The sequence below is a fragment of the Corythoichthys intestinalis genome, chromosome 5, assembly GCF_030265065.1.
Source record: "Corythoichthys intestinalis isolate RoL2023-P3 chromosome 5, ASM3026506v1, whole genome shotgun sequence".
In the NCBI taxonomy this organism is placed as follows: Eukaryota; Metazoa; Chordata; class Actinopteri; order Syngnathiformes; family Syngnathidae; genus Corythoichthys; species Corythoichthys intestinalis.
The window spans coordinates 28,874,937-28,896,544 of NC_080399.1; the positions used below are offsets into that span (position 1 = coordinate 28,874,937).

General features: G+C 37.5%; 1 protein-coding gene across 3 annotated transcripts in view; it reads right to left on the reverse strand.

Annotated features, from left to right (window-relative positions):
- Positions 1-21,260, reverse strand: part of smc1b (structural maintenance of chromosomes 1B) — a 67,245-nt gene extending 45,985 nt beyond the window's left edge. For 2 of the 3 annotated variants that reach the window (XR_009063366.1, XM_057837938.1), the window contains exons 1-10: positions 19,769-19,973; positions 18,800-18,988; positions 17,915-18,027; positions 17,641-17,844; positions 11,940-12,178; positions 7,349-7,607; positions 7,121-7,261; positions 6,230-6,312; positions 1,962-2,169; positions 1,704-1,889 (exon numbers count right to left, since the gene is read on the reverse strand). Coding sequence is in view for 2 of the 3 variants with exons in the window: in XM_057837938.1 (XP_057693921.1) it covers positions 1,704-1,889; positions 1,962-2,169; positions 6,230-6,312; positions 7,121-7,261; positions 7,349-7,607; positions 11,940-12,178; positions 17,641-17,844; positions 17,915-18,027; positions 18,800-18,988; positions 19,769-19,877 (1,731 nt within the window). In the remaining variant the exon portion in view is untranslated. Of the gene's footprint in view, positions 1-1,703; positions 1,890-1,961; positions 2,170-6,229; positions 6,313-7,120; positions 7,262-7,348; positions 7,608-11,939; positions 12,179-17,640; positions 17,845-17,914; positions 18,028-18,799; positions 18,989-19,768; positions 19,974-20,959 lie in introns of those variants that run through there. The other variant, XM_057837939.1, reaches the window with a different exon arrangement.
- Between the last annotated feature and the right edge of the window lie 348 nt (positions 21,261-21,608).

Below are 21,608 nucleotides of genomic sequence, written 5' to 3' on the forward strand. Positions count from 1 at the left end.
ATGGATGGATGGATGGACGAGAAAATAACTTCTCAAAATGTCGAAGAGGCAGGCCACACTGAGTAATTATTTCCGTAATCCCCCACCCCTGTCAAAAGACAGACAGACGACAGAGACGTCACCGGAGCTACCGAAAAAAAAAAGGACTTTTGCTGAAAAGTGGCTACAGTAGGTACCATGGCTAGAAGCAAATGATGCTCGCACGGAAATGCGTTACAAAACGTGCCGTGAGAATCCCAATGTCGCCGATAAGAGCAGCGCATTTTATGTAGGGTCAAAGAATTTCAGCCATCCAAACTTTGAAAAGCACGAAAAAAACAGAGAGCATGTGGCAATTAAGCAAACTATCGATGTCAGACAAGTGGCGGAATAGGGCGGAATAAAGGTAATGAACAGCGACATGCACTGACAAACGTGTTTTTGCTCGCATTTTACAACGCTAAACATGCACGTTCAATGAGGTCTTATGAGGAGGACATCCCACTTTTAAAAAGGCTTGGAGTTAATGTGGGAGCCGCATAATGCCCTTTATTTTGAATTGGTGCTTTTATGTTTATTTCTTTACATTTCACTTCAAAGTAATGGCAATTTTGTTGTGCCAGTTGATGTTAATCAAGCATTAATTGTTAATATAAATAATTAAAGTCAATTGGCTCTAAGTAAAGCTTGTCATAAATTTATCGTATCAGGCGGGTCGGCTCTCAAGCTCAATGAAGACCAAGTCACATCTCCAGGTCCTCCTCTGAGAACCTGGGCAAAAAAATTATGTGCACCCCTGTCTATAACCCATGCTAAATCATGTTTTTTCTCATGGAACCTGCAGATGCATGTGTTGAATTGCATCCATCATTTTTTTTTTTCAAAAAGAAATGTCAAAATTCTAAATTAGTCTCAAAATCATGTGATACATTTGGCAATAGAGGGTTAAAGTGCTGCTGCCTTTTAGTGGGTAAATGAGGAGCAGCATTTCGTGTGTAAGCTACTTCATATGCTGGTTGCGGTACTGCTGACCAATTTATTAAGTCTGTGTGCGGGCCAGATGTGATTGATTTTATGACAGAGGCCGGGGGCCGGATGAAATTTGACCACGGGCCGCATTTGGCCCCAGGGGCGGACTTTGGACATGTCTGGTTTAGACTAACTTAAAACTTAACTAGAACTAAAAATAGCTTGACACAAATGGAAATTCAATCAAACATGTAGGAAGAACATCTAACTTTTAAGTGATGTGTGTTATCAAGCGTAATGACATTTTTAGGTAAGAAATAAGAATCTCTTTTTTTTTATAAGATCATAAGTTTTTTCCGTGAAAGCAGTGAATTTTTTTTTTTTTTTCTAGTCTCATCTGAGATGCAATTGTTGGCTGTTTTCAACAATGTACATCGAAAATAAAAACATTGACTGAAAATGGTACAGTATTAGATGAAATGTCGTTTTCTCATGTATGTTTTTAATTGCTCTTTACCTAAAAAATAATGTTTTATCCGATTAATCGAAAGAATTTTCAGTCGAATACTCGATTACTAAATATTCGATAGCTGCAGCCCTACTGTAGAGTGTAAAATATTTCTATGTAAATACCCTCAATCAAAACGTGGACACCTGTGGCTTACAGTAGATGAGTATAGCTGTATTGGCTGGAGTGGCTTATAGTCAGATAGATTCACTCTATAGTGGGGTATTTACATTATTAAAGCTCTTACATCCAAGTAGTCGACGGGAAGGAAGGTCTCAGGTTCAGCCCGCTCCTCTTTTAGCATCTTGATGCAGGCCTGGGCCACTTTCTCTGTCGACACCACTATGGCCTTCAAGAAGTGGCCAAAAACCTTAGTGACGGCCAGCCGATACCTCTTATGGATAGGGCTGCACAGGTCACAAAGGCGCCCATACTAGGACAAGAAACACATGGCAAATTTGTCCCGTTTTGCTTTCAGTTGCTATCATCTTCATGTATTTCTTACCACGCCATCAGCGAAAAGCCTGTGCATCTTTTCCAGCATGTCTTTGCGCCGCAGCTGACGCTTGCTCTCATGGCTCTCCAGGCAAGCGTCTTCCAGTTGATGCAGTATCTGTTTCAACTCCTCTTGTATAATGATGGCACGCTCTCTGCTGGACTGCAAGTCTGCCTGCAAGCTCTCCTCCTTTTGATGGAACTCATCCAGAGATGCTCTACAGTATATGGAGGTAGATTTGTGTCTTTATTAGTATTAAGCTACGTCAATCAAAATATATATTTTCAATAAAAAAGGTCATCACTTCAATTAAAAAAAATCAATCAGATAAAAAAAGTGTTTGAATGCAAAAATACATTTGAGACTCAAAACTTTGCATTTGAACACTCTTTTACTTTGAATGAAAATGTTTTTTTTGACTGAATTGAGTTTTTTTTTTTTTTTGACTGAAGTAACTTTTTTGATTGAAGTAATGTTGTTTTGTGTTTGGGCTACATTTTACCGAAATTCTTCACGATGACCGACGTAATTTTGACCATGTCGGTAAATTCAAAAATTTAATAAAATAAGGAAAATATAGTCCTTTCATCCTGCTTTGACTCTATGTTGTTTGGCTATGTACATTCCCCTTTAAGAAAGCAGTCAGTGTGCTTACGTATGAAGCCACGTGGTTATCAGGAAATCAGATCAACAGAAGCCCAGTAGGCTTACGCTAGCGGCTAACGCTACAAGCAAATGTGATGGAGTCGGGCTTAAAAGTGCGTACGACAGGAGAAAAAAGTCTTAAATAGGATTATTATGTAAATTAGAATCATATTTTGAGACGATTCGACTAAATACAACAATTTAGCAAAGCGCAGATGACGAGAAATTAGTCTTTTAATCTGCCAGTTAGCCACGCCTACCATTAAAGGGATCTAGCGTCCCCAACAGGTGGATGACGTCAGCGGAGTCACGATTTCATCTGATTTAGTATGCAGCCCATTGAGGGGGAATTAGTCACAACGAGGAAAACCCAACGAAGTGAGCCGCAAAATGTAATTGTTTCAGTCTGTCTACTCCAATATTTTTACAGGATATTCTTTTTATCCAAGTATTTTTCCCCAATAGCTAAATAAATAGCTTGAGAAGGACCAGTCAACCCGTTGAGGGGGAATTATTCAGAACGAGGAAAACGCGACAAAGAGAGCTGCAAAATGTCATTGTTTCCGTCTCTCTACTCCAATATTTTTACAGGATATTCTTTTAATCATAGTATTTTTCCTCAATAGCTAAAAAAATGGCATGGTCATGACAAATAACAGTCCTGTGCTAAATGGAATATGAAATAATAAAAATGTATTTATTCAGGTCGGCATGGCAAAATTACTTCATAATGGTCTAAACTGTCGACTTCACCTTTACTGTCGCACCTCCAGAACGATATTTTATGCCACCTAAATCGAGCTTATATCATTTCCTTTCCCCAGCTTCGGAGAATGTAAACAAAACAAGAGGCCTGACAGCTAGCTGACATGCTAACCCGAACCGAGTGATGTTTCAAAGTCTTCGAAGCGGAAAATCCCAAATAACTAGCCCGGACATTTCACATGACGACTGGGTTGTCGGTTGTCTTCGCCGATCGCCAACTCGCCCGGTGGAGAGCAATTTACAACTCGTTCCCCTGCTACTACGGACAGGAGAGCTCGCCGGGGAAGCAGCTGGACAATGACCGCCGAACAAACAGTTCGATGTCGGAGGAGCATGTAGCTGCCAAATGTGAATATGGCAAAATAATGCTTTACTACACGGCGAAGTCGTAAACAGCGAGAGACTGAGTGGAGGAGGGCGGCTGCAGTTGTTGTGCAGCTAATACGTGCAACTGATGTGTATGAGGAGAGCTTTTTACATTACCATCCATGATCAAACGTAAGTAGTCCTTTATTTAAAGAAAGTTTGTAGTGTTTACTTTGTAATCGCTGTATTCGGGGCTATTTTTAACACAAAGTTGCAATTTCTGATGGAAAATTTGATCGAACACCTGGCACATGAGCACAATAAACAGAGTATAGTGCTCTCCCGGCGGGGGGATGTGCGACAAGCTGCCGGTTGTCAGCCGAGGGGACAAGGAGCATGCAAGCCACAAAATGCAAGCCACCTGCATATTAAAATGATCCCAGTATTTGACATAATACAAAACACATGTTTACTCCCTTCCTCGTAAGTCCCATGGTCCCACAGTAGTAGGGCTTCTTTTGGCCAAAATCCACCGGTGAATGGGAACCTTTTGAAACCCAAAAAAGGCGCACACGCCTCTCCCTCGTACAGCAAGATTTTTCTGCAGCCGTTTGGCTGGTGTGATGCGAAAAATAATTAATCCACAAAAAAATCAGCTGAATCCTTAGTCCTTCTCATACAACAGTACAGCTGTATAGTGAAGAAGACTCCTTCCTCCGTACACGTCATAGCGCCCTCTTTCTCAACTTGAGACTGTTGCCGGAAGTCACTCATTTTCATGACGCGGGATTCAAAAAAACTAAATAAATATAGCGATCGCTTCCACACACATCCAAGCGGTCCTTTTCATTCAGGATCATAAAATACCGCGTGTATTATGAAATAAACATGCTTTTTCATGTCACAGGCACTTTAAGGGAGCTTCACCAAACTTTCCACCGACATTAAGTAGACTCTTGGCAGCCTCCAGACAGGCTTTCACCGGCTGTCCTCCCTGGTTCTCACGATTTCAGAAGAGGGTGCTTTCAGTGTTTTCTACTGGTAGCCAGGCCACAGGCTAACGCAAGCGGCTAACGCAACGAATGAACATGATGGAGTCGGATAGCAGCTCTAACCTTGTCGAAACGGCTGAACTTAATGAGTGGATTGGGAACGGACTGCATCTAGCAATCAGTATGTCGCGTTATTTTGTATCTCTGTGTGTGTGTGATTTCTCTAATAGCTTTCATGATGGTAAAGCATTCAGCATAAAGTATAATCCAACGGTGAAGCCTATAATATGACCGTTTAATGGCCACAGCTATTTTTCTGTATGTGCTTGCTTTATTCTGTGTCATTAATGCTGTAGTTTGAAAAACAAAAAAGCCTTCAGAATCGACATACTTCCCCTCGTCCTCCTCACCAGCCCACTAGACAGCGGGAATAAATACTCCCACTGCTCGCATTGAGTTCGTTCTTTTAATTCTAACAAAAGGCGTCAACAAAAGAGCAAACTGAGAGATCCAAAAACATAGAAAATAAAGAGAGATTAATCCAGAGAGGGAAAGAGAGAGAGTGGTCAAAAAACTATTGAGGCTCTATCTTATTCCTTCTTCTCTGCCTTAGAGCCAACTGCCCGCCCCCCACAGCTCCCCCAGCATCAACATCGTACGACGTGACGTCACAAGCCCATCCCACGAAACCAAACAAACAAATCACAAGCCTGTCTTATAGAACCAAAATATAAATTATTCACAACTAACATGAATATCCAACTCAACCTTATTTAGGATCCTACAACTGCCATCATAAAATCTTGAGTATTTCACTGGCATCAGAGCATAATAGCTTTAATGTAGCTGTGTCTGTGTGGGCGGTGCAAGTGTGCGTGCATGTATTAAAAACATGCTCTGGAAAAAAAAAAAAAATGAAACCTTGAAGTAAACACTCGTGTTGAGTAATTATGTCACAGCAGCCATTAACAATAAGTTGTCTGTTTCAAGTGTACTGTTAAGTGTACTGTAAGTCATTTGTGTTACAATGACATATTTGCACAGTCGTCGTACCGATTTTTATAATGTTGTACATTGTTGAAGTCAGACAAGCTGTTATAAATGTTCATACTTGAGTTCTTATTCTTTACAAGAAATTTTTATATACTTCTACTTATTGTATGTTGTTTAGACTGCATGTACAATTGTTAAATTTAAAGCTGGTAAATAAATCAAAGAGAAATGATTAATTTGTATTTCATGCATTTATTCAGATTTTCAAATTATATAACAGCCCGCTTGGGCAAATTTATCGTCATCGAAGTAAATCTGCTCAATTTACCGTGATACGCACTTAAGGCCGTATCGCCCAGCCCTACCTTGACTATGTACAGAGCCCCTGAGTCACGTCTGCCTTGCTGCGAAATAATGTCTCCTGCGCCTCAAAATGAAACACTGCATATTTCTTTAGTTTTAATTTTTGATGACTCTTTTTAAACCCCGCGATGCACGGAATCCGCGAAACGTGAACCACAAAGTCGCGAGGGATCACTGTATTTATGTGTACAACATAAGGGCATACAGAATTACCTGGAAGTTTTAGTGTACTCCTCAAGTTTCTTTGCTCTGCAGGTCAATTCATCCAAGTGCGACTTGTTGTTCTGGATGCCAGTCTACAGCAAGAGTCATTATCACCAGTTACATTTGAGATTTTTCAATTACACCCCAAAAAAGAAATAGTCGAGATTTTCCATTACATTAAGTAAATATCATGTGGATAGAAATGCACTTCAACTTTTGTTGTTTTGTTTAAATGCAATGAAATATTGTGTCATTTTTAGTCTTTTAACTTACTAGACGAAAAGTAAATACAGTAAAAGGTCAACCGTCCAAAATATTTTGATAAGATGAACAATAAGATTTAAGAGCAAGAAAAGGGAAAAGAACTGTAGTCCAGCCACAGCTTGAGAAAAACAAGTTTACTAATAATATTATTTCTATTAATAATAATTTTTTTCGTAAAGCAAATTAAAGGCAATTTCCAGTCATTTTGATTATTTGCTTCTACAGTGTCTACATGATGAAATATGTTTGAAAATAAGTGCTAAAAACACGGACACAAGCTGAGAACAACTGAGTGCTGAATCGCTTGAGTTATAGCCAGAAACTCTTTTGTTGTCTGGATTTTTGCCAGGATCTAAAATTGAATCGGGTTTCGTGACAGGTCCAGGTGTCGTCACGTCCTGCTTAGCAAGGACTTGAACAACAAATAAAAAATTGGACATGCCACAACGCACAAAACATGGTGACGTTATTCAAACGACCAAAAATGAGCAGTTTAAAAAGTTAACAATAGTATTTACATTCCTCCAATCAAACTATTAAATAATTTTTACTTCGACTGGACAGTGCCTTAAAGTATTGTAGGCCGCAGACTACAAACTAGTTGCTTTTTTTTTTTTTTTTTTTTTAAACCATTACCTCAACTTCCTTCTTTTTACGCTGGTCAAACGCCAACTGATCATACGCTGCCTTGGTATCTCTGTTTATTTTCTGGGCTTCTTGACACAGAATTGCGCTCTGCTTCATGGCCAAGTCCTTGAGCTCCCTGTAGCGCTCACGCTGTCAAGAACATTTGTCAGGAAAACACCACATAATGTCACTAAACACATGCAATTTTAATAACTTGAATTCCTCTGACACACTCACCTGACTGTCATCCAGCTCGATGTCTCTGACCTGGGACATTCTCTGTTTCCTAAATTGCTCCTCACAGACCTTCCAGGTGTTCTCCAGGTCTGTTTTCTCCAACTGGGCCTCAGTAAGCTCCTGTTCTATTCGAGCTATGATTTTCTGGTTGTTTTTCATCAAAGCTTGAAGCTCATCTCTTCTCTTGATATGATGAGAGGTGTTTACTTTGGCGTTGATGAAATGAGAGCGAGATTGGGACAGTACATGCTCCTGGGAACTGGGCATAGGTTCATGGGAGATCTAGTCAATCAAGGTTCATCCATACAGCTCTCACATTAAATATATACTCTAAAGCAACCCATAATAATCGTAAGACTTTAGTTTCTGCTTAAACCCTTCATAAGGTCATTTATTCATTCATTCATTTTCCATGCCGCTTTTTCTCTATTATTAGTCATTAAAAATAAATAAATAAATAACACCATAAAGACTTGGCGACCACATACGTGCATATCAAATTTTGGTATTGAAGTGTGGTCTCCACATGCATGACAGGTGGATGCTATATCTCAGTTACCGGTATAATTAATATGTATATCCTTAATAACATTAATAATTATTCAGGCATGAAAATGGGTCAGGGGTTAAAAAGGTGAGAAGGGTGTGCAGGAAATATGTTCTGGTAGGGCTGTCCCAAATGACTAATTTTCTCCCGATTAGTCAGCCGACTATTTTCACGATTAGTCGACCAATAAAAAAAAAAAAATTTTTTTTTTTTTTTTAAACTATTTTAGCAATGAAATTTTTGTTGCCGCTTTTTAATTCACAAAAACATTTGGAACACTTAAATTCTTTATTAAAGTACAAATAAACATGTAAATAACAATAATTAATCACACAAATACAATGAGGTCTAATGTTGATAGCATTTCCTTGTACAAAAGAATGGAATGTAAACAGATTCAGAACACTGACTTCACCTTTCCATCATTACTCAAAACAATTCTTTAAAAAAATATATAGCATTATTATTATAGTATACTACTATATATAATAGTATTATAATAATTATAATATTCATTGCCAATCATATTTTACAAAAAGGGTGTCATTTTAAAGCTATTCTTAGTGTAGAATCTGAATTCTGTAGTATTATAGTATTTACATATTATAGTATTCAAGGGTGTAGGTTTGCATAGGGACGGTAGGGACATAACACTACCAACTTTTCAGGCTGCTCAAATTGTCCCATCCAAATTTTAAGCAACCTTATTTGCATTATATAATGACTTCAGTTATATAGTAATTTACAGTAGATTGTCTTCCCATATGTTGTAAGGATAGAATTGACCCTACCATTATTAAGTGAATTATTTTCATTATGTTCGGACTTAATTTACCCCTTTTCACTTGCTGAATGTGCTGTTCCATTTTTTTCTCCCTCAAACGCACATTTGATTGGCTGATGAGTTGCATCTATTTAAAATGTATTTATTTATTTTCTACATTATTTATTTTTAAAAAACATATTTGCAGCCTATGCAGAGATTATTTTCATTTTATTATACATTAATCATAGTCGGGGTAAAAAGTTTTCATTTTCTGTTGTATTTAGCTCTACTTGTGGACAAAAACGCTCCAGTTTTCTTTATTTTTGTTATACCCTGGTCCCTGACTAAGAAGTTCTTTTCAGTTATATTTATTTATTTAGACATGTTGAGTGCTCTTAAGACAAATGTTTATTTTTTGCATTCCTGGATAGTAAATAGCTTATTAGCAAGATTGTATTTATTGTGCATGTTAATATAATTTATTCTGGTTAAGCTTTCAAAATGTTTCTTTAGTAGTTTTTTAAAACAAAAGTTTGAATCGAACAGTGCGTCACCTGAACGAAAGTTAGTACAGATTTATTTTTGCCTTGATCATTTTGCCTATCAATTCATTAGGTTCATATTCGTGAGAAATGTACCCCTGACAGCTGTTCTCCCAATCTGTTTGGTCTTATTAATGTCCCGGCCCCAGCAAAAGGTGTACATGCAGGTTATGTTGTTATATCGTCACTACCAATGTTGAGACCAAAACTACGCCCTTGATTGTATTAATTCTGGAGTATGGGGGATTAACTCCAGAAATCCTTATTTATATGAACGTGACATGCTTTTATTTTGAAATGTTCACCGGAAGTGCGTTCGCTAAACCGCTAACAGCTTCACACTCCGCAAAAAAGCACTTTTTGTCATTGCTTGTGGTGTCACTCATTGATTTTTTTTTTTTCGTATGCAAATGCTGTTAACCAGCAATTTTTAATGTTTAGCTGGCTAAAGTAAGCTGTCTTTTTTCCCCATTAGTCTCAATGTAGCAATGCTAACGTTTACAGTGTTTAATATGTGTTTCAAACATGTGTTTCCTTATTTTGTATGTCTGAACCTTAATTCTACGGCGTATCTACGTACAGTATTGATTACCAATAAACATCTGTGAAATGAACAAGTCTCATATGTCATCTACACGCACGCACAAATGTATGCATGCACGCACGCGGTGATAACACGCAGCAGTGTTTTATTTACCTTGCCAAAAATGGACTTGTCGCGACAGGCTTAGAAACTTCAATAAAACACATTGTTAGTTAGTTAGATGGAATTACGACCCCCCCTTAAAATTGTGTCCTCGGATCTACACAATTCACGTAGGTCACCCTTTTTTACTTCAGAACGGTGAATTTCGCCGAAAGGTGAGTGATTTTCATGCCTGATTATTGTATTTTTGGATATTAATTTTATGCAAAATATTTAATGAATAAATCAGGATTCTTGCACTATTTTAAAAGTCAAATTTAATGCTTTTCAAGAAATTTTTAATACCATAAAAATATAATTTAAGAGCAAAACATGTCGCAACAATTCCTGATGTAGAGGAAAAAAATATTTTATTTCACTGTGAACTAAGGCTGGGACTTTAACGCATTAATTTCGATTAATTAATTATAAAGCTTTTGATGCGTTAAAAATTTTAACGCAATTAATTGTTTCAATTCCATTTGTACGCATGCGGAACCTTCCTACTCACGTGCTTCTAGTACGCCAATAAATCTGACGCACACAAACAAACGCTAACAGTAGCAGTGATGGGAGGGACGTTTTATTTGGACAGTTAGGGACTAGTTATTCCCTATAAAACGCGTCCTGATGGGACAATGGACAAGAGCATCGTTTTGTGCAAGCTGCCGACGCGGCCGCGCCTCTTCCCGCCCGCCCTTTAACCAGGGCGCGGCGGCGGCAAGGGTCCTGGCGGGGTCGGCTTGGCGGTCGCGGTTGCACTCAGCGGGCCGCCTCGGACGGCACTTGTGCAAGCTGCTATACGATGACGAAAAGCAGACCAAAGAAGACCTTTTGAAGTTTGTCGGGTAGGTTGGTTTGACATGGTACCACTGGACTTTCTTGGGCAATTCTAACTATTTTGGAGTGACCGCACATACAATACAAGTCGTCAACAATGAATGGCATTTGGTGTCTTCCGTCCTGACTGTGCAAAAAGCCAACGACAGACATAGTAAACTGTGCAGACCAGTTTTTTTCGGTAGCTGAGCCTTGGGAGATTGAACGAAAAGTCACAACAATTGGTACGGATTGTTAAAAAATTTAATGTTGAAGTGTTGCACTTTAATTGTTATTTTCCTGCAGTTTAATTATCAGTGTTTACATTTCACTATTTAAAAGAAAATGTTTGGCAATATTTTATGCCTCATAGCTTTATCTTGTTACTAATGGAAAGTAGTTAGTTACTGTTTTTTAACTGTTTACATATCTAAAGAAAAATGTTTTAATAAAACATGAATAATCCAGGACGTCTTTATTTTTAACAATACAATGCTCTTAACAAATGGTTCAAACACATATTTCCACAAAAAACGGCTAAATATACGAATGAACTAAAATACAAATGCATTCAAAAACATTAGCTAAAACAAAAAATGAGCTTATGTTGGGCTTAACAGAGAGCAGCTGGATTCAGCCATGTGAAATGAGTTATGTCATATTCACTGTTGCCACTGGGGGCAGTGTATCCACCCAAATCAATAAAAACTAAAAACAAACACTTTGAAAACAAACCATTAAAACGCCACTTTAATTAAACGAATACTCGATGCAGCATAATTTAATGTGAATCTTTTTTTCTAATCGAATTACTCGAGTTTATCGATTAATCGTTGAAGCAATAGTACTAAAGTCATTTCACTACTCACTAGCATTAAATGCATTGTCTGGAAATTTAATACCTACTGCAAGTTTCCATTAAATTTGAGACAATTTAAGACCTTGATTCTCCAGATTTTAAATTTAAGACGCTTCAAGACTTTTTAATGACTCTTGGGAACCTCACAATTATAATAATGATAATAAAAAAAAACTTGTGAAATTAAAATCAATAAAATATACTAAACTAATTATTATTAACTAATATTATTATTTACATAGTATTTAAATGAGTTTGCTACAAAGGGTTAAGAGCACATATGATAAAATGGCACGTGTTTTTTTTTTTTTTGATGCAGACTCAATGTTATATTTTTGAAAATGTGGAAAAAAGCAAGTAGAAATGAACTAACCGGATCTCTTTCTCCATTTGCTGCTGCTCCCTGACCAGGCGTCCGTGCTCCTTCTTGAGGGTTTTCACAGTCTCCTCCCAATCCTGCAAAGAAGCACTCTGAGCAGCAACAGTCCCCTGCATGACACTCAGAGTGTTGCTGGTTCTCTCAATTGCCTTCTCGTTATGATAGAGCACAGCCAAGCTCAGCTGCATACGCTTTTCTTGAATAACATCCACGAGGCTCTGGTACTTCTGGGCCTGGAAAAAGAAAGAAAATATAATTTGATGACAGGGCTTTCCTCAGTGCTTTATAAGTCTAGCACGCTACCATGCTTCGCCTGTAAATTCATATTATTTTTAACATTCTTTTTTTTAAATGTATTGTATTAAATGTTTTCCCCAAAACATGGTGGGCCTCAGGCTGGCTTCTCTATCACAGGACTTTGCAAGTTTTCTGGGGAAAACCCTAAATGATGTCTGATTATTGCAGAAGTATATATACACATGCAGTTCATGAATTATGGAATTTATGAATTAAAAACATGGCATGCATGTTTAGCATTTTGGGGGGGTTGTTGTCCGTTAACGGCTTTCTTTTTACTGATTATATAATATTTGAGATTTTGAGTTTCAACCATATAAAGAACTGTGATTCCTAGTGTTGCAATATGGCATTACTTACTGTGGCACAGTAGATTTGTGTCTTTATTATTCAATCAAAAAAAAAGTTGCTTCGATCAAATAAAAAGTAGCTTCAATCAAAATATATACTTTCGATCGAAGAAAACGTCACTTCAATATAAAAAATGTGTTTGAATACAAAAATAAATTTGAAACTCAAAAAAATATATTTGAAAACTATTTTTCTTTGATTGAATTTTATTTTTTTGATCAAAGTCAAATTTTTTTTAATTGAAACACCATTTTTGATTGAAGTCATGTAATTTTCCGTTTGGACCACATTTTGGCTAGGACATTTGTGTCTTTATTATTCAATCAAAAAATAAATTGCTTCAAACAAAAAAATATATATTTTCAAAAGAAAAATCACTTCAATCAATTTTTTTTTTTAAATCAATCGTAGAAAAAAAGGTTTGAATGTGAAAAAATATTTGAGACTCAGAAATTCACATTTGAACACTTTATTTTTCATTCAAACTGTTTTCTTTGATTGAAGCAATCCTTTTTGTGTTTGAGCCATATTAGGGGTAGGACATTTGTGTCAAAATCATTCAATCGCAATAAAAGATGCTTTAATCAAAAAACTATTTTTAATGAAAGAAAAAAATCATTTCACCGGAGTACCCGCAACGGTACGGTGCCCTGTCGTGGCACACTGGTCGGACCCCGATATCACCCCCCAGGCGCGGAGGCCGGCTGTCGAGTGGACGCCCCGCGAATGACACGGCACTCATTCAAAGCTGAAGTGATGGGGCTGCCGGCGTGGACGCCGGCGACTCGCCGGTAGTCCACTCGCTTACTGGGCAGGCTAGTGTCGGGCCACTCGCCGACCACTCCCGTACCGGCGCGTCGCGGACACTGGTTGGAACCAATTGCCAACCGTCACGTCAGGGCAGCGGGTGAAGTTCGCCGTGTTAAATCACATTAAGCAACAGGGCACCGTACTCCGGTGAAATGCCGATGTCACACGCCCGTACCGGTGCCCTATATTCGGCTTAGACTCCAACAGACTCCGATAGCTGGATGGAGCCCTGGTGGCCATTATGCTTGCTTCATACTTTTATGTCATTGGCTCAGCTACCTGCCAATCAAACACACCGGAACTAGCGTTGAAGGAGAATCTTTGTGTCAAAATGATTCAATCGAAAAAAAGTGCCTTCAAAACTTTTTCCACTTCAAAAAAAAAAAGTGTGTTCAAAACTTTTTCCACTTTGAAAAAAATAAGTTTAAAACTTTTTGCTTTTCAAAAAAAGTGACACTTCAATAAAAAAATAAATATATATTTCAAATAAAAAATATATTTAAAAAAAAAAAAAGTTTTTGCAAATGATTTTTTTCTTTCATTAAAAATAGTTTTTTGATTAAAGCAACTTTTATTGCGATTGAATGATTTTGACACAAATGTCCTACCCCTAATATGGCTCAAACACAAAAAGGATTGCTTCAATCAAAGAAAACAGTTTGAATGAAAAATAAAGTGTTCAAATGTGAATTTCTGAGTCTCAAATATTTTTTCACATTCAAACCTTTTTTTCTACGATTGATTTAAAAAAAAAAAATTGATTGAAGTGATTTTTCTTTTGAAAATATATATTTTTTTGTTTGAAGCAATTTATTTTTTGATTGAATAATAAAGACACAAATGTCCTAGCCAAAATGTGGTCCAAATGGAAAATTACATGACTTCAATCAAAAATGGTGTTTCAATTAAAAAAAACTTGACTTTGATCAAAAAAATAAAATTCAATCAAAGAAAAATAGTTTTCAAATATATTTTTTTGAGTTTCAAATTTATTTTTGCATTCAAACACATTTATTTTGATTGAAGTGACATTTTCTTCGATTGAAAGTATATATTTTGATTGAAGCAACTTTTTATTTGATCGAAGCAACTTTTTTTTTGATTGAATAATAAAGACACAAATCTACCTCCATACCTCTGCAGCACTAATGATCTATGGAAAGCAACACTACTTACAGCAGGGATGTTCATTACGTTGATCGCAATCTACCAGTCGATCACAACGATCGTGTGGTTAGATCAAGGCATCACAAAAAAAAAAAAAAAAAACATTTTAGGCCAAAAAAGGCTTTATAATGTTTTGTTGTGCAATATTGCTGCTGACCTTTGTATGCGCTATATGGCGCTAAACAAGTTAGGACTGCAGCTATGGAATATTTTCGTAATCGAGTATTCTACTGAAAAAATTCGAAAAATGCCATTATGCTTGATAACACACATCATTTAAAATTTAGGTGCTTTTCCCATGTGTTTCAATTGAATTTCCAATTGTGTCAAGCTATTTTTACATTCGAGTTAAGTTTTAAGTTTAAGTCTAAATTGTAAGTCCTGATAGGATTGCGTTTTTGCAGTGTTCAAAATAAATGTATGACACCTGCTATATTGGAGCACATTAGGCAACAGTGCTACTTGGTGTTTTATCCATCAATGACTACCCAGCTAAAATTGATAGTTAGCTTTATTATATTTTTATTTTACACCCTCATCACTCTACAGCGCTGTTTTTTACATATAAAGCCTGTATGAAAGATATGTTAGCCACGCATCGACAGTAGTCATAATTAATCGAAACCTAGCCCTCCGCAGGCCTAGCATTACGTTCACGAGGTACAGTAACGTTAATGTTATTAATTAGCGCTAATTTGACCTTGTCCCGAGTATTGCGCCTCCACTCTCGGAGTAAACGTGGTGCCTTCAGTTGAACGGGGGCTAGGTAGACGGGTCGCACAGTGGCGTTTGGGTTTCAGGGGTGATTATCGGCCGTGGGGTCCAGCTGGGGGTGCGGAAGCGTCGACGGAGCCGCAGGTAGCCGGGGCCGGGCAGAGGTAGTATTATGCAAGCACTGTCTTACAAGCGAATACATGAAACAGTGTTCGCCTTGATGTCCAGCTTGAAATTATCCCACACTTTTGACATTTACTGCTTTTTCTTGGTGCCTTTTTCTCCCACACTTTTGACATTTTCTGCTTTTTCTTGGTGCCTTTTTCTTCGCTTTCGTCGGTTTCTCTGTCGCTACCTCTACATTCATGGGTGGTTGAAATCAAATATAGCGCCGCCGCTCACTTCTTCCTCTACGGACATGACGTGAGCACGTTATGCCACATTAAAAGTAGTCCTGGCAAAACATCATGCTTAAAACTAGCAAAATTAAACGATACCCTAAAGCAAAGAAAATGCCTTCATCAATTTTTAAAATACAGTTACTAAAATTATTCGGGTAGTCGTTTCAGCGCTAATACAAATAAAGTTGAATTGTAGTGATTTAAAAAAAAATAATAATAATAATAATAGACATACTGTACGCCTATCATCAATCCCATCACTTGATTGATATACAGGGCAACCAGTCAAGAGATGTCTACTTTAAAAAAATTTTTTTTTTTACCCACACTTAGGTCACTGTGCATGCTCAAACAACATCTGTCAGTTAAAAGGTATTATAATACTAAGGGGCTGTGAGATATCAATAGAACCGTTATGTGGCAAGATAACAAATATTAATAAAGTTAACAAAAAAAAAAAAAAAAGAAATCATATTCATGACCAGTTATCGAAAATAGATCGAAAATTACGAACATTACCGAAAGTATTCCGGAAACAGCCGTATGGGGCGGAGACGTCACAACAAGGAAACAAAGGTCGAGGCAGGTGCCATCGTTGTTTATTGACGAGAGAGTTGCGTTCGTGTTTTATCAAAAAATCGCTAAAATGGTTCAAACCTGTCATGCTATGTGGTGTACAAATAGCCATTTGTCGCAATGTAGTACCCATGAGTTCCCGAACGCGAGAAAAAGAGCTGGACTACGCAGACAATGAGTAAAGTTCGTTCTCGCTAAGAGAGCTAATTTTGCAGACCCAGCCTCCGGCACGGTTATTTGTGGTGCGCATTTTACAGCTGAAAGCTATTCGAACTATGGACAAATGAAGTCAGGTTTTGCTAAGAAATCGCTGATGAAAGCAGATGCGGTGCCCACCATACACGCGCAGCAACCTAAATGTCCCGAGATAACAAGAAAGAGGACGATGACTGGCTCTGATGAGACCACCCCAGGCTAACCAAAGGACGGCCAAGCTCAAAATGGCCAGAGTGAGTAATCTTTTATAATAAAAAACATATCACGCATTGGATATAGGATTGGACACATGTATTAATTATCACTCGTAAAATATATAGAACAGATCCTCTAATCCCATTCATATGTTTCTGTTGGCAGAGCGAAAACCTATGATAGCACAATAAATGATAATTTTTCTATAAATTATTTTGCGGTCACGGTGTATCAGCCTCACAAAAAGAAATGCAAAACAAACCATTCGGTGTTTCCCACACGATATGTTGCTGTTGTTGCATCAGTGTGATTGCTCCCCTCAATGATCCTTTCATTAGGCTGCATTGGCTTTCGTTTGGGCTCAAATTGATAAGCCAAAACACCAAAGAAAGGTTCATAACTCTCCTCGTCACCATTAGAAGAATGTTCGTTTCGTCGGATTCGTCGCTGCAACTAGAAAACAAAATTGTCCGCCATCATCGCCGCCATTCAGTACTAAGCACTGAGCCGGTTGTTTCCTTGTAGTGACACAATATGCCAGATTTCCGGGATCTCGGGGGCGGGTCCTTTCAGTTTCACAATCAATCCAAATTTCTATCATTTTCTTGGTGTTGCGATGTGTGTAATTACACGAAGTGGCATGACAGGAATCTAAAAGGCATGCGTTTATGGATAAATGATGGAATATTAGCATTTCCCCAGGTGTTGTAATACCATTTATGCAAAGCTACCAAGCTAGTAGTTCGCAACATACATTGATGGCCCCTTAAAAAGGAACAGATAGATCGCGGGAGGTTGTCTCCTTGAAACGTAGATCTTGGAGCAAAAAATTGTGAACACCCGTGACCTACGGTATGCTTGTGATGTCACGACAAAAGTAAATTCTGTTAAATAATATATAAATATAAAGAAAGACGTTATATTTTTTAAAATTCATCTTTAAAATTAATTTGCCCAAAGTTGCTTACCTCTGATTTCTCATCAGACATCTGCTTGCTTTCAACAGCTACTGATTTCTTCTTGTTAAACTGAAAATGTGCTTCCTCCTTGGCCTTCTGCATGGCCTCCTTTTTCTCGTTGTACTCGACCACAAACTCATTGGACTGACTAATGAGCTCAAATAGCTTGCCCCGCGCTATAGGGTTCTGCAGCACGATGGACTCCACTGTTCCCTAGTGACCAGCAACATGGTCTGAAAATCCAGCAACAACTATTCTTTACATAACGTGACAAAATTTCTACCTGGAACACGAGGCAGTTTTGAGCTTTGGTGATGACACCAATCTTGGCGAGCGCTGCTGTGTAGCCGTTGAAAGTATTTCGATGGCCATTGATGAGGTACTCGGAGGAGTTGCCTGAGAAAATATAGCAACAATTGAAAGAAATCTATTTTGAAAGAAAAAGACTGACATCTGCAAAGTTATGTAGGCTCACATTAGCAGTCAGGACAGATTGATGTGTTGATTGATTAACCTAACGATTCGATCAAATCAATTGAAACGTAAAACATTGATTACCAAAGCGATCTTCAGATATAGTGTTTTGTAAAAGAATGGTTTTCATTCAAAATTTTAGAAATGTTTCAGCATTAAAATTACCAAAACATCAAATTGTTTCAAATTACTTACATGCAAATTATGTTAAGTATGTAAATCATATTATATGAAATGGAACAAAGGGCCATGAATCAAATTTAATTGTGGCACTTTGTAATATTAGCAAATTTCCAATAATTTTTCCCAAGGAATCAATATGGCATGTATGATATTTGTGATTTGCACCCCTAAATAACAGTCAATAAATTTATCATTTAAGCACATAATGTTGCAACATATTCCCTCAAATCACAAATATTCAAAGAAATTAATTGGCTGCCATACTTCCTGGAGGCAATAAAGTCAAATCTATTTTCTACTTCATTGCATGCTTTTCAACTGGTGGAAAAAGCTGGTGTAACCAATTGAAACGAAACAAATGTGCTAACTCACATATTTTGATATAACTTAAATATTGTAAATGATTTTTATATGGTATATTATGTATGAGTGTTTGATAAGGCACTTCATCAAAACTTGTATAAATTACAGGCAAAACTATTACATCCTGTCAAAGTGAATGTGTGCTTGCCAGAGATGCTTCTTGAGAAGAGGATCTCCTGGTCCTGGTCCTCTTGGTAAACCAGAGTGACGCAAGTATCGCCTGAAACCGGCTGCCCAGTGTGAGAACCATGGATCAAGTCGCTGAGGTGCTTCACTCGCAGTATGCTCGCCCGCTCGCCCAAAGCGAAGCTTATGGCATCCATCACGTTAGACTTACCTGTTTTTAAAATAGTGAACCGATACGTGTTATTATCCATAAACAACTAGGAAATACCAACTTCTCTAATGGATTACAATGTCTTTACTATCATTTATTGAAATATACTTATATATATATATATACATATATATATATATATATATATTATATCATTTTATAATTTGAACATATACTGTAGAAAAAAATGGATTTAGGTTTTATGAAAAAATATCAATTAGGATCAAAAGGCTTAATTTCAGATTTAATTGGAAAACATCCGTAGTATTAATTCATTGACTGCCACTGACAACGATGGACGTCCATCCATTTTGTTAGGACCGCCAACCTTTCCCTGTCAAAATGGAATGGACGTTTAGCGTAGTCAATGGCAGCCAATGAGTTAAATCAGCAAATTCGGTTGATACATATACAGTAATTTGATTTACTGTACGAGTGCAAAACACAAATGAAAGTAATAGAGCACTTTACTGCTTTTATCAACACTATTCTCCCAAAATGCCCTAAGAATTTCGTGACGATATTCAGATTGAAAAGAAGTTCCTGTTATGCCTAACTTAAAACTAAGTTTTCTAAAATGTCATTAATCGTAGCGAAAATAGCTACACGTTAAAATGCAAATTTCCCACCTAGGAAAAGTCCCTTTTTTATCCTCTAAGGACCAAAAATAGTTTATAATAAGTTAATTGAAGATAACAAGTGCAGTATTAGCAGTTAGCTTGGAACACGAGGTAATTAGCCCGTGACAAAACTAGAGTGGAGTAGAAAAAAAAAACTTACCAGAGCCATTAGGGCCAATAATGCAGTTAAACTCTGCTAATGGACCGATAATGTGCTTTCCACGCCACGACTTGAAGTTTTCAACCACAATTAGTTTGAGATAGCCCATGGTAAAAGTAAAATAGAGTCAGAAAATTGCAACGTTGCCAACGGACTTCTTGCACTCAAAAAATCTGCTTTGTATCAGCGGGAAAGGTCCTGGAAGGATAACAAAATATATACTAAAGATATCCTAAAGAGCGACGTTGGAACTTTATTTGAATTTTTTTGAAGAGGCGGGAAAGGTCCTGGAAGGGCTATGCAAATCCGTTAACTAAGAACATGTAAAGTTCAAAGCACGAATATACAAACGTTTTGGTATTAGTCATAATGAAATAATTTATAGAATCTTTAAATATACATTTTGCATACAAAGAATATTTTTTATTTATCACACAGCACACAGAAATATGAACCACCGCGTATTTTGACTCGAGTACATTGAAAGAAGTTGGGTCAAAGCCGCCCATATATAGGCGGAGTTACTGACATATTGTTCTTTATTTACAGTGTACTGTATTTTCTAATCCTTTTATAAATAATGTAACCCTTATACATTCTCATATGAATTGCATAAAGGGTATGTTGGGAAGGGAGGATATTTCTATAGACCCTACTCACGTGACGTCACAGCCACGCCCCCGCGCCATGATGTCCGCATACTCGCCATAGAAATGCATTAGCGCTTCGTAAATTCTTCCTATTATTGCACGTTTTACTGCTCGTCAACATTAATACTCAAAATGGTGAAGTCGTGTGTGGCGGTCGGTTGCAAAAACAGAGAAGATAGACTGAGAGACTTGAATTTTTACCGTATTCCGAGAGACACGAAGAGGAGGCCGCGATTGACTGCTGCAATTTGACGAGACAACTGGGCTCCAAACGACTACCACAGATTATGTAGTAGTCATTTTATATCTGGTAAGATGCATTTAATATATATTTAGAGGGTTTCGGGCTGACAACCACAATTAAGATCATTGCTAGGCTAATCGCCGACAACATACACGTATGTATGTAGTTAGTGCTATCGCTAAACCATATAAACATTAAAAGCCCTAGCTCCATTGACAAATGACATGAAATACATTAGACTTGACAGTGGATGTTAGCAAGAACAAAAGATTTTCAATTGAAAATTTCGTAACTCACCTTCCGAGCACAAGATTCCTGCCGAATTTTCGTGTACGAGGACGTGTTTCACCTAACCAGCAACGTAGCATTTATAAGCCTCCAAGCTCTTAAAGTTTTTCAAACTTTCGTGAGAATAGGCTGATTTTGTGTGGGTATCAGATGTCAGGCGAAGCCAGCGGGTCGAAAAACATCGATTTAGGCATCAAATACGGATCTGGCGAATGGATAAACTGAAGCTTTTCCACGTAACGCCTTTTATGCAACGGATCCAATGAGTTTACAGCGTCAGATAACACCGGGGCTTCCATGAATTGCTCTATAACTTGCTCGACTAATAGAAAACAATGAGAATAGGTCTGAAAAAGAGGTACAATATGGCGGCCGGAAACAGCGACACGCCCATTTTGTGACGTAGGTGAGTAGGGTCTATAGGCCTAAATGCAAAACCAGCGAAAACACATAAGAAAAAAAAATCATAATTAAGTGTTCACCATCACATGCATGCTTGATGTAAAGATATACAGTAGGGGCAAATAAGTATTTAGTCAACCACGAATTGTGCAAGTTCTCCTACATGAAAATATTAGTGAGGCCTGTAATTGTCAACATGGGTAAACCTCAACAATGACAGACAGAATGTGGAGAAAAAAACAGAAAATCACATTGT